At 47.6% G+C, this 11,657-nt stretch overlaps 2 protein-coding genes across 2 annotated transcripts in view; one reads left to right on the top strand and one right to left on the bottom strand.

Annotated features, from left to right (window-relative positions):
- Positions 1-1,159: 1,159 nt before the first annotated feature.
- LOC101782556 (glycerol-3-phosphate 2-O-acyltransferase 6) lies at positions 1,160-4,284 on the bottom strand. Its single transcript, XM_004985524.3, has 2 exons — positions 3,583-4,284; positions 1,160-2,596 (listed from the first exon to the last, which is right to left on the bottom strand). Exons 1-2 carry the CDS (start codon positions 4,222-4,224, stop codon positions 1,730-1,732), a joined length of 1,509 nt encoding a protein of 502 aa, XP_004985581.1. The 5' UTR covers positions 4,225-4,284; the 3' UTR covers positions 1,160-1,729.
- Positions 4,285-6,672: 2,388 nt separating this feature from the next.
- Positions 6,673-11,657, top strand: part of LOC101780952 (carbon catabolite repressor protein 4 homolog 1) — a 6,823-nt gene continuing 1,838 nt past the window's right edge. The window contains exons 1-7 of the mRNA XM_022829799.1: positions 6,673-6,862; positions 7,043-7,351; positions 8,098-8,866; positions 9,419-9,505; positions 9,583-9,666; positions 9,742-9,828; positions 9,928-10,098. Coding sequence (XP_022685534.1) covers positions 7,161-7,351; positions 8,098-8,866; positions 9,419-9,505; positions 9,583-9,666; positions 9,742-9,828; positions 9,928-10,098 — 1,389 coding nt within the window. The 5' untranslated portion in view covers positions 6,673-6,862; positions 7,043-7,160. The remainder of the gene's footprint in view (positions 6,863-7,042; positions 7,352-8,097; positions 8,867-9,418; positions 9,506-9,582; positions 9,667-9,741; positions 9,829-9,927; positions 10,099-11,657) is intronic.

Raw genomic sequence — 11,657 nt, 5'->3', positions numbered from 1 at the left:
GCACAGAAGAAATGAATAACAGGACTTTGAATTTTTAGCTCTTCCTCTCTCTTCTGCCACCGCACAGCACAGCGCAATGCCTTATCTCCTTTGATCCCTTCCTCCTTCTCTCCTCTATTCTTCTTTCCTCTCTTCCGCACAACACAACACCCTCTTCTCCCTCCCTCCCGCTCCTCTTCTCTCCATTCTTCTCTCCCTCCTTCTTCTCCCTCCCGCTCCTCTTCTCCACCGGTGCCGCACCCCTCACCCTCCCGCTCTTCTTTTCCACCGGCAACTGGCTCCCTCCCTCCCTCTAGCGTGCCCTCTCCCTCGGCCTCCCCACACCTCCCCCTCCGGTCGCCCCTCACCTCGTGCCTGGGGTGAGGAGCGCCGGCGGGGCAAAACACGGCAGCGGCAGGGGGGCGCGGCGGCGGCGGGATGGCAGGATGCGCGCCCCCCTCTCTCTCTAGATCTGTAGGATGCGGTGGCGGCGGGGGCGAGTGGAGGCGGAGGGGGGCAGAGGGAGGAGGAGGAGGAGGCGAGGGTGGAGGGGGCCGGCGTGGGGAGGGCGGAGGAGGAGGGAGCTGAGGAGGAGGAGGTGTTATTCCAACCGGAATCAGAGGGGGTACCCTCTAGTACCGATTGACTAGTACCGGTTGGCTAACCGGTACTAGAGGGGAGTTCCCAACCGGTAGTAAATTCACTTTTTCTGGTAGTGCTACTATGCTAGCTAGGTGCTGTTAGCAACTTAGCATGGTTGCTAACGAGTTTGTTCAGGGATTATATAGCAGCTTGCGACGTAGTTAGTTGGTGAGCGGTCGATAGATGGAAGTATTCAATTGGGAGAGTCCACGTTGTAAGTAGTTGCACGCCATGAAACGGTATGCCGTATGCGAGTACGCCTCTCAGTTTGGCACGTCCAAGATTGCGATGGAATAGCTTCCATGCATTGTGAATGACTACAAGCAAGGTCTGTGAACATGCATAGTACTGGTGCCATTCCGAATAGGGTTCAGCTGTTGGCACTGCGTTTTGGGATAGTATTTTGGACGAGGACGACCATGGATGTCATGCAGGCCGCAACACCTCGGTCCAATACTTCCCTTTCTGTGGCGGTGTAGCATCCAGTGAGATCATCTCCCCATACCCTGTCCTTCTCCAACTGATCAATGCACTTTAATTTTCTTCATCATTATGAGGATAATATATACATCATTTTATAAGACGTCCTGTTGATTTTCTTACAAAGCTAGTGTCGTTGAGCGTGTAATTCTTAAGTGATGTGTATGCTGAGACAGAGAGAGGGTGTGGAAATGGTGGTGGAAATTCTCGAGCAACCGAAGGCAATCTTAAATGGGTTGAAGAAATCTTGAGAAGCAATCGTATGGGACGGAAGGAGAGTATAGTGCTTTGATTAAGGAGGTTGCACGTCCCTCTCCGAGTTCTGATGGTGATGATCGGCACCGTTCCAAATTTGGGAAGGATTTTTCCTCAATTTCTTTTGGGGACGGATGGTCAAAGAGCAAGGAGTCCTAACACCCACTCTGTTCCCTTTCGTAGATGCACCTCGTGATGTAGTGTCCAGTAGTCGATTTGTATCACATATCAGCGTCACCAGCCCAGATTATTACTACACAATGTTTTTTTTTGAAACGAAATTATCACGCAATGTGAAGTTAAAACTTATACAGCATATACAACTGATCTGTCTTTACCAAGCAAGGACGCGCTCTTTCTCGGTGGTGTTTATTTACCTGGCATGGACTACGCCGTCGTTGTCGGCTAGCTCCCTGTACTTGTCCTTCCTGGTGAAGCCGGTGCACTGGTACGAGAGCGTGGAGGCTATGACCTTCTGCACGTAGTTGGCCACCTCATGGCTGGACTTACCGCCGCCGCAGGTGAGGTCTGCCGGCAGCTTGTCGAGGAACGTGACCGTGTACACCGGCCTCGGGTTCATGAAGAAGTAGAAGGGGTCCATCCCCTTCCACCCCCTCGCCGTCGTGCCGTGGAACATGCTCATCCGGCACTCCAACGCCACCGGCACGATGTCGTCGGTGAGCTCGGCGAAGAGCGCCGAGAACCGCAGCAGGAACGGCTCCCGGCACGTGGTCCCCTCGGGGCAGACGGCGAGGTCGCCCTCGGACAGCACGGTCCTGATGGTGGCGGCGTCGGCGGCGCGGTCGCGGGTGAGCCGCACGGTGCGGATCGGGGACAGGAACTCGGAGAGGCGGGAGAGGGAGTAGGTGACGGCGGCCACAGGCCGGCCGAGCGCGACGGAGAGGAAGATCGCGTCGAGGAGCGTGCGGTGGCAGCAGGCGAAGAGCACGCCGCCCGTCGCGCCGCCACCGTGGCGCGGCGGCGGCGGCGGCGACCCTCGCACGACGACGCGTACGCCCAGCGCGTGGAAGGCGACGTGGAGCCACCGCATCGGGAGGAGCGCCCCCGCGGCGACGCGGACGAGCGAGAGGAGGAGGCCGACGGGGAGCCACAGCAGGGTGAGCAGCGCGACGAGCGGGGTCGGGCGCTGCACGAGGCGGCCGTCGTGGAAGACGATCCGCTTCGGCAGCTCGTCAGCGCGCACGGCCTCCACCGGCGTCCGCGGCACGAGGTAGGCCTCCTGCATGATTATAGAGAAGCCATCTGTGTTTAAGAAGGTAAAGTTGTTTGCCAAGTACAGTAATGACCTGCTTACCTAAACTAATCCATTTACATGTACAGACTTGTACGATACTACGATCTATTTATTCATGCTAAATGGATGTGTGTGTGACGACTCAACAAGGTTTTCGAACTGGTTAGGTCAAACGCTTGCAATCATCACTTTTGTAAAGGACGAGGTTTTCACCTTTTTGCGAGTAAATGCACTTAAAAGGTTATAGTAGCAAATTGGTTGAGGAGAAAACATGCAGAGAATTAATCTAGTCTCCTTATTATTGCCGCCTCCGCTCCTCCTATCGCCCTAGCATTGGCAATCCTACTCTAGTTTTGCTAAACTTCAAGTCTTCAGTGACCCCTAATCTCAAACCCTAACTCAACGGGAAGTAGGTCAGAATTGAAGAAACTTTAGAGCGAGGATGATCGAGTTGAATATGCAGGATGCCAATCCGACCCGACAGTGGCCAAAATAGATTGCTGGTGAGACTAGGGGGTGTTTGGCTAAAGTTTAGCCCGGGTCACATCGGATGTTTTGATGCTAATTAGAAATATGTTAGACTAATAATAAAATAATTGCATAAATGAGGATTACTTCGCGAGATGAATCCATTAAATGTAATTAGTTCATGATTAGCACATGTGATGCTACGGTAGAAATGTGCTAATTATGAATTAATTAGGCTTAATAGATTCATCTTGTGAATTAGCTCTCATTTATGCAATTATTTGTATCATTAACCTATATTTAATACTTTTAATTAGCATTCAAACATCTGTTGTGACTCGGAACTTTAGCCAAGTATCAAGCACCCCCTAACACACGTATATACATTACCTTTTCTGTTTTTCTTTTACGATGACAAAACGCCGTCCCGCTAGGTATGCACAGTGTTTGCTTCGTTAACGTTGAAATACGTGCCAAGATTTTGTTAGTTAGTATGATGTGACCTTGCAGATGCGCATGAAGGCGTAATCCGACTTCCCATCGCCCAGCCCGACGTCCGGCATCTCACCGTGCCCGACCATCTCCCTGAGCGCCTGAGCCTTCCTCTCGCCGACGAGCACGCCCCGGCGCGCGTCGACCCACCCAGTGGCGCGCCCGCGCCACGTCGCGAGCTCCGTGCCGGCGACGGCGTCCGCGCCGAGGCAGCCCCGCAGGAACGGTTCCGCCATGATCCGCGGCGTGGCGGTGAGCACCAGCCGCCTGCCCCCGCCGCACGCCGCGAAGACGCGCCACGCGGCCGGGTGCACGTCGGCGGCGTAGAACCTGGGCAGCACGGCGCGCGCCGCGGACTCGACGTCGGCCACGCGCGCCCCCGCCGTGGCCGCGAACACCAGCACCCGCACCCCCGCGGCGGGCGACGACGCCAGGCGGGACAGCGCCGCCGCCAGCGGCGCCAGAAGCAGCAGCAGCGCAAGGCGCGGCGCGCCGCCCGTCTCGTAGGCGACGAGCGCGTAGTACGGGAACGCGCTCCGGGAACGGAGCAGCGTGCCGTCGAGGTCCGCCGCGACCGTGGACTCCGTCCCGAGGCGCGACGCGTCGCACTTGTCCACCGCCGGGAACGGCGGCTCCCCGACGCCCGACGCCATCGATCGCGCTGTGGTATAGCTCAGCTGCCTCGCGCGCGGCGTCGTGTCTTGGGCTCTTGGCCGTGGCTGCGAACGAGTTTGTTGCGCTGGGGGTGTTTTATAGCGGCGCGCGACGTGAGTACGTGATGATGTGGGCTGCGCGGCGCGCGGGGAGGGCGGGCGACAGCATAACGGTTGGTTGGTGAGCGGTAAAAGGGCGGAAAGGATTTGGAGGATCCACATCATCGTGGAGCTAGCTGCAAACCTCCATCTCCGGCCATGGTGAAACAGTGGTCGTACTACTACTACTCATCACGTTTTTTGAAACTTTTTTTTTTGCATTGGGCTCGTACGATTCGATCCGGGACCTTCCATTTCTGGAAATAGAATAAGCGAGTGTACGTACGTGCTCAAGTAGTCAAGTATGCCATGATCGCTTTCGTGCATCGGCCGGATTGAGAATCCGAGTGAAAATTACACGGCGTGGTCCTGTGAGCAGAATGGCAAGGCCAAGCAAATTCCCTGACGCGTGCACGGAGCGAATTCATGGCGCGAGACTAGCTCGATCGTGAGGCAGGACGATCGAATAGCTCCGGGTGGTTGGCCCGTGCGTTCTGAGTCGTGTGTTTGGACTAGCACAAAGAAGATAACTCAATTGCAGACGCTTCATCATCAGTATCTAGCTAGCTACTCTTTGCATGCAGATGCAGTGGTATGTGCTGCTGGTCGTCTGAACTTTGTTGGGTTTTCATGTAGGCGCCCATGGTTTTGGCCTCTTTTACGGTCTTGTCAAGTCCAAAGAGCTCTAGAAATTAAAGGTTAGTTGCTTCCACGAGTGCATTTGTTGGTTCAGCTTTTCACCACCCATAAACCAACAACCATGCCGGCCGCCGCTCCTTTTATTTGTTCAAACTTCAAACTGCAACACCACTAGCGCAGTAGCAGCCCCATGCATTCCACAACAGATGAATCCAACCACAATGTCCCTCTCTATGGCACTGCGCCTCTCTAGCACGTGTTCCCTGAAGAAGACAGTAACAAGCATCAGACCTCGAGGGCATGCATGAAACCATCTATAAGTGCATCAGGATTGCAGAAGCGAACTGCCCGGCGACCTGTAGCCGTAGCCTGGTCCTGCACTCTGCAGGTCCAAATTAAAACAAGAGCCATCGAAATGACAATAATCCCCGGGCACCAGCAAATGCGATGATGATTCGCCCGGGCGGTCAGTGTTGGGGCAAGTAGGCTAGGCTATCATCCTGACCGATCGTCTCATCTCCCCGAAAGCAAAATATACCTGAGTGTGAGCGACGCGTGTGCCCGGGCAGGAACGACGGGTCCAAACTCTGAGAACGAAGCAAAGGCCGCAATGATCATACGCTCTCCCGCGCGAGCGCTTTCATCGATTAGGGGAGGTTGCGCGTCGATCTCATGGAGTTGATGGCATGTGCTGCCCCGATTGCACCAATCCAAGTATCCGATCGAATCCGATGCCAGGTTTTTTGATTCAAGCATCGGCCGCTGCAGCGTCCAAACCGATGCCCGGTGAAGAGAGAGGAATTTCAAGCATAGTTGTGAAGGCACACTGTGGCTGCTCTTAGTGGCACGGCAGGAGGTGCCCGCCGCCGAGGAGCGATCGCCACTTGGTCGCGGTCGGCTTTCTCATTAGTGGCACGGCTCACGCCGCGGCCAATCGGCGATCGCTCAGCTGGAAAGGGCTAGCGCTTCTTGCGACATTGCTGCAGTTCCAACATAATATCACGTCCGTAGCACAAACATTCAAGTATTGGTGGCTACTCCCTCCGTTCCAAATTGTAAGTCATTCTAAGAATCTTGGAGAGTCAAAATATCTTAAGTTTGACCAAATTTATATGATAATATAATAACATTTATGATGTCAACTAAGTATCATTAGATTCTTTATCAATTATATTTTCATAGTATATCTATTTGATGTCATAAATCTTTATATTTTTCTCTATAATTTTGGTCAAACTTGAGATGTTTTGACTCTCCAAGATTCATGGAATGACTTACAATTTAGGACAGAGGGAGTATCATACATAAAGAGAGAGGGAGAGAGAAAAAATAATGTCCTTATACAGTTTAATCTGAAGGTAATTGTCACAATCCAACATAATCTTTTGAGTCTTGTTAAGTTTTATATTGTCACAACATGAGCTACACCTCAGATGGTTCATGGTAAGATCTATCACGATTTGTTCTTTATCCAGTAAGAAATGTGAGTTGAGGCGGTGGATTACACCGAGAGAGAATGACTGCTGAATATATCCATGAGGCACATTTGATTTGATAGCGTGTTTAATAAATTTATTAGGAACGAACGTGTGCCATTTTATGTATCATGATTCATGAGTGTAAAATAATGTTTTTTTGAATAATATGAGTGTGAAATATGATTGTGTGAATTTAACGTGTTGCTGCAATCAGACTTGGTCCTTGGTCCCACACTCCCCTCAAGTGTTCCAAATGGACGCAGCAGGGCTTTAACCCACCAAAGCCTCGCCGCCGAGCACAGCCCCGCCGCCGCTGGCCCCTTCCCCCCTCCGCGGGCTCCTCCGCCCGCTGCTCCTCTATCGGTCTAGCGGAGCCGGAGATCCATCGCCATCTAGACGACGACTGGTTTCTTCTCGTGTTGGTTAGTAATCCTTGTTTGCTCGGATGGGTTCCTCCGATGTGACGGAGGATTTGGTTGTGTTCTCAATCAAACCCAAATCCCTGTTCCTCTCCATTCAGATTCGGTTAGTCGTCGATTTTGTGTGCCGCGTGGTGTTACCCTGCTAACGCAATCCAATCCATCCATTTTTTGGTTCGATAGGGTTCGTCTTCTTCGGCGCGCAAGATCGATTCTTGTTGGCATCGTAGCAGTTCCCGTACCTAATCGAGGTGCGGGCGGAGTTGATTTTTCGAGAATTTGGGGGTTCAGCTGAACCCCCATGACCCAGGTGAAGCCCGCCCCTGGGGGAAGGATGCTGACCGTGCTGCGTGTGCACCTCCCGTCGGAGATCCCGATCGTTGGATGTGAGATCACGCCGTACGTGCTCGTGCGGCGCCCCGACGGCGGCATCTTGACCGACGACGTGTCTGAGGCCTCTCCCGTTGATGGGTACTTCATGCGCTACAAGTGGTAAGCAGCCCGCCTTGAACCTCTATCTCTTCAGTTGCAGGGTAATTTATAGTAAACCTAGCACAGTTTGTTCATCGGAGCGGCTAATTGAATGCAAGCTGATTGATTTAATGGTTTCACCATTCCAATACTTGACTGTGTCCAGAATGAATGAATTATTAGCAATTTTTAGCACATCTTACATTCTGGTTAGGTATATGAAATATGAAAAATTTAAGATTCAGATTGTTCAAAATGATCTTTTCTTTTTGGTTGTGTGATTTTACTCTGTGCTCATAGATACATAACTAGTTCGAAAACTCATTATGGCTCTTGTTAGATAAATATCATATCTGCAAAATCATTAGTAATTTGATGAGTTTGAAATTCTGCATGTTTCGTTTACCAGTATAGCCTACTTACTGATTCCAACTTCATCTATGAGTATGGTATAGTCGTTTGCAGTAGTGCATATTGACTGGTGGATGCTTAAGGTTCATTTTGCTGTTGCTATGTTCTTATTATGGTGCTTTCAACAGTCTGGTATTTATAGGATGCTTGAACATTGTTTAGAAATTGATGTACTGGCTGAACATTTCTCTATGAATCAACTCCTGTTATAGTGTGGAGTCTCCATACAGTGCACGGCTTACAATAATCTTTCATTCACGGGACCCATAGTTTCTTGCTTAGTCTCCGCTAACACAGTTTTGAACTTTTTCGACAATACCCGTGAATGGCTGAATATTGATTTTCCTACCTTGAAGGTACCGCATACAAAGTGATCGAAGAGCCGCTGTCTGCAGCTTACACCCAACAGAACAAGCAACGCTTCAGTGTATAGGGTGTCTGAAATCAAAAATTCCTGTTGCTAAGAGCTACCATTGTTCTGCTAAGTGCTTCTCTGATGCCTGGCAACACCACAGGGTTCTGCACGAACGTGCTATTAGTGCTTTAAATGAAAATGGAACAGAAGAGGAGGAGTTATTTGGCAAATTTGGCAGTGGCAGTTCGAGTTCAGGGATTATTAGTGCTGCGTTGTCTGGTTCAACACCAAATCTTTCGCAGAGTTCAGGTGTTAATAATGGACCTACACCTGTGTATCCAACAGGCACTGAAAAGAGTTCCGGTGAAACTTGGTTCGAAGTGGGACGCTCACGAACATATACAGCAACTGCTGATGATATTGGGCATGTATTAAGATTTGAATGTGTAGTTGTGGATTTGGAAACAAGGGGGACTGTGCGAGCTCCTACTTCGGTCATGACATCCCGTGTGATCCCAGCACCAACCCCCACTCCACGTCGCTTGATCCCTGTGAATGCTGCTGATGCAATGGGGCATTTTGATTTAGATAACCGAACCACTTCGTTTGGGACATTTACTGTGCTGTCCTACAATATTCTCGCTGATACATACGCAACAAGTGATACATACAGCTATTGTCCAACTTGGGCACTTTCATGGGCTTACAGAAGACAAAATTTACTGCGTGAAATTATTGGTTACCATGCTGATATTATCTGTCTTCAGGAGGTATATGTGTTTTTTATTTTTCATATTTGAAGTTGAATGATCTGAACTACTTCTTTAATTTTTAGTAAATTGCAACTATTATATTTAGCATGATGATCTTAACAACCAATTGATGTTGTTTTGTTCCTGCCAATTTGTGATAAATGACTTCAGAGTTTCTAGCTCCTTAAAAATTGCTCCATTGCTTCATGATACTGTCAGTTACTCTTATGTTATTTCTGAGTAACTAAAAATTGCAGAGGTTAGAACTTAGAACAATAATTTGGCGTGTGGTAGGATATTATTTCAGCATCTTTCTTTTGAATGAGAAGTATTATCACAACATCTCTGTCTGCCTTCTGAACTTGCTTTAAATTCTTTGGTCTTTGCTACTTGATTGTGCTACATCCTCCTTTGAATTCCCAACCCATATAAATGACACCGACAATTGTTACTTGTCATATGATCGATGTTTCAGAGAGAATAGAGAGAGCATTTTCATAGCAATTAACATAAAATAAAAACATTACATTCCTATGTTTCGGAAGGTGATCTATATGTTACTATTTCCAGGTACAAAATAATCACTTTGAAGAATTTTTTGCACCAGAGCTTGATAAACATGGATATCAAGCACTTTATAAAAAAAGGACAACGGAGGTTTGTCTGGTTCTTTTTGTTTGCAGTAAAACCACAGTATGATATCATGCTTAATTTCATAACTGTTGCTCTAACAGGTGTACGCAGGAAGTCCTCAAGCAATTGATGGTTGTGCTACTTTTTTCCGAAGGGACAGATTTTCTCATGTCAAAAAATATGAGGTGTGTGCCTTTAGTATTTTTGTGGTCCTTGGGATTATCAGCATTCTAATACTTTCTGGACTTCGTTCTTTGCAGGTTGAGTTTAATAAGGCTGCGCAGTCTTTAACTGATGCTATTATTCCTGCTGCCCAAAAGAAGTTGGCTCTAACTCGTTTGGTTAAGGTACAACCAATTTGAAAACTATGAATATACTTTACATACTTCATGGTTAGTCATTACCTTATCTCTAAGTATTCTGCTAATAATTTTTCTGCCATGCAGGATAATATTGCGTTAATTGCTGTTTTAGAAGCTAAATTTGGTAACAATGGGACTGAAAATCCTAGTAAAAGACAGCTTCTTTGTGTTGTAAGTGCTTCCTTATTATTGGGGTTAGCATTGTTAATAACATCTATGCTGCTTTTGAAGACGATCAAATTTCTTCCATTAGGCTGATTAGTTATCCCTGAAACATTTGAGTCTAGATGAAGGTTGTCATTTCATGCAAGCTTTTCATGTCCTTTTAATGAACATTAGATCACCATGATATTCTCTCATGGTTAGGAAAACAAATAGCACACTGGAGCAATCAACAGTGTCTATTTTTATTTAAAGTAGTTTTGGTGTACTTGTTATTTGAGAGGGCTATATGCATGTTATCTCTGTTCACAGTGACCCATGGGTAAGCTGAGTGTTATTAGATACAACTTGTTTTTCTGAAAATCTTTAGTTCTAGATTCTTTATATTTTGTTGTAATTTGTCTGTTGTGTTTTGAGTAGTTGGCAGAATGTTTACTAGGTGCAAAAGCTTTCCTTTTCCAATCAAGGAGAACGATGCTCTCTTCTGCCAGATAATTTTTGGCACTTCTCTTTCTTATCACTAGTTCATTATGGATTTAGGGTGCCACCTCTGTTAGTGTTAGGTCAATGTTCATTGGCCATCGTTAGTTTTTCATCCTTTACTTAAACTACCTGATCTGCTAGAATTGGGAAAATGGTAATAGTTAGGGTAGTAAAGAGGAAATTGGTAGACTGGTAAATTTGTTGCTGTCAAGTTTTGATGGTGGTCAACCATGTTGGACCTGATGAAAGTGACATGAAAACGAGGTCCTTACAGAACATTTGAAAGATAGAGAAATCCAAACTCTCAGTGAAAGATCAGAGAATAGATTGTGGGATTTTTTTTTCATTGAAGAGAAGAGGCATGGTGGTCCTGGAAATCCTGCTAGACGTAGGAAAGATGATGATAGTTATGGGAGTGAGTAGTATTGGAAGACAGACAGGTAAACTAGTCCTCTTTGCTATTACCATTACATCTGTAAAGTGGTCAACCATGTTTGGCCTGAGAAGAATGACAAGGAAACCAAGTTCCTTACCAGACAGTGGTAGATAGAGAAATGCAAAGTTTCAGTGACAAATTGGAGAACAGTATTCAGTTCTAGGGTAGTTTTTTTTTCTTGAACACGCAGGAGAGCTGCGTATGTGTGTGCGTGTCTATGTGGGTGTGTGCGAGTCTCTGTATGACTCTTTCTCCAGTTCAAGGGTAGTAAACAGTACTGTTTTGGCTAGATTATGCCGGTTACTTGGTTGTCCGTTTGACAAGTTTCTTTGTGCTTTTAAACATATGACTTGATCTTGTTTCCATGCGTGGGCCTCTTCTCTCTTGTACCATTTTCGTTCCTGTTTACTTGTCATTTAGGTACCAGTGCACTTATTTGAACATTATTTATTCTGAGTGTATGCTATCGAGATTTTATAACATTATAGTAATGGAGAAGGATGATGATCTGTTCATATCATTTTTTCACGTGTTTTGAAAGTTCATCTCTGTCCATCATACGTTGGCATTTATTTTAGACCAGAGATGATAATAACATGTTTTTATGCCCTGTGGATCTCACTTGTTTCTTGAAATGTTTGGTTAGGCTAAGCGAGGCGAACACACCATATAAATAGCCGTCTTGACCTGAAAAGATGTAAAGCTATGCAGGTTCAACCCCCCCCCCCCCCCC

The sequence above is a fragment of the Setaria italica genome, chromosome IX (assembly GCF_000263155.2).
Source record: "Setaria italica strain Yugu1 chromosome IX, Setaria_italica_v2.0, whole genome shotgun sequence".
In the NCBI taxonomy this organism is placed as follows: domain Eukaryota; kingdom Viridiplantae; phylum Streptophyta; class Magnoliopsida; order Poales; family Poaceae; genus Setaria; species Setaria italica.
The sequence above is the reverse complement of the archived record's forward strand: the minus strand, read 5'-3'. Positions and strand labels throughout refer to the sequence as shown.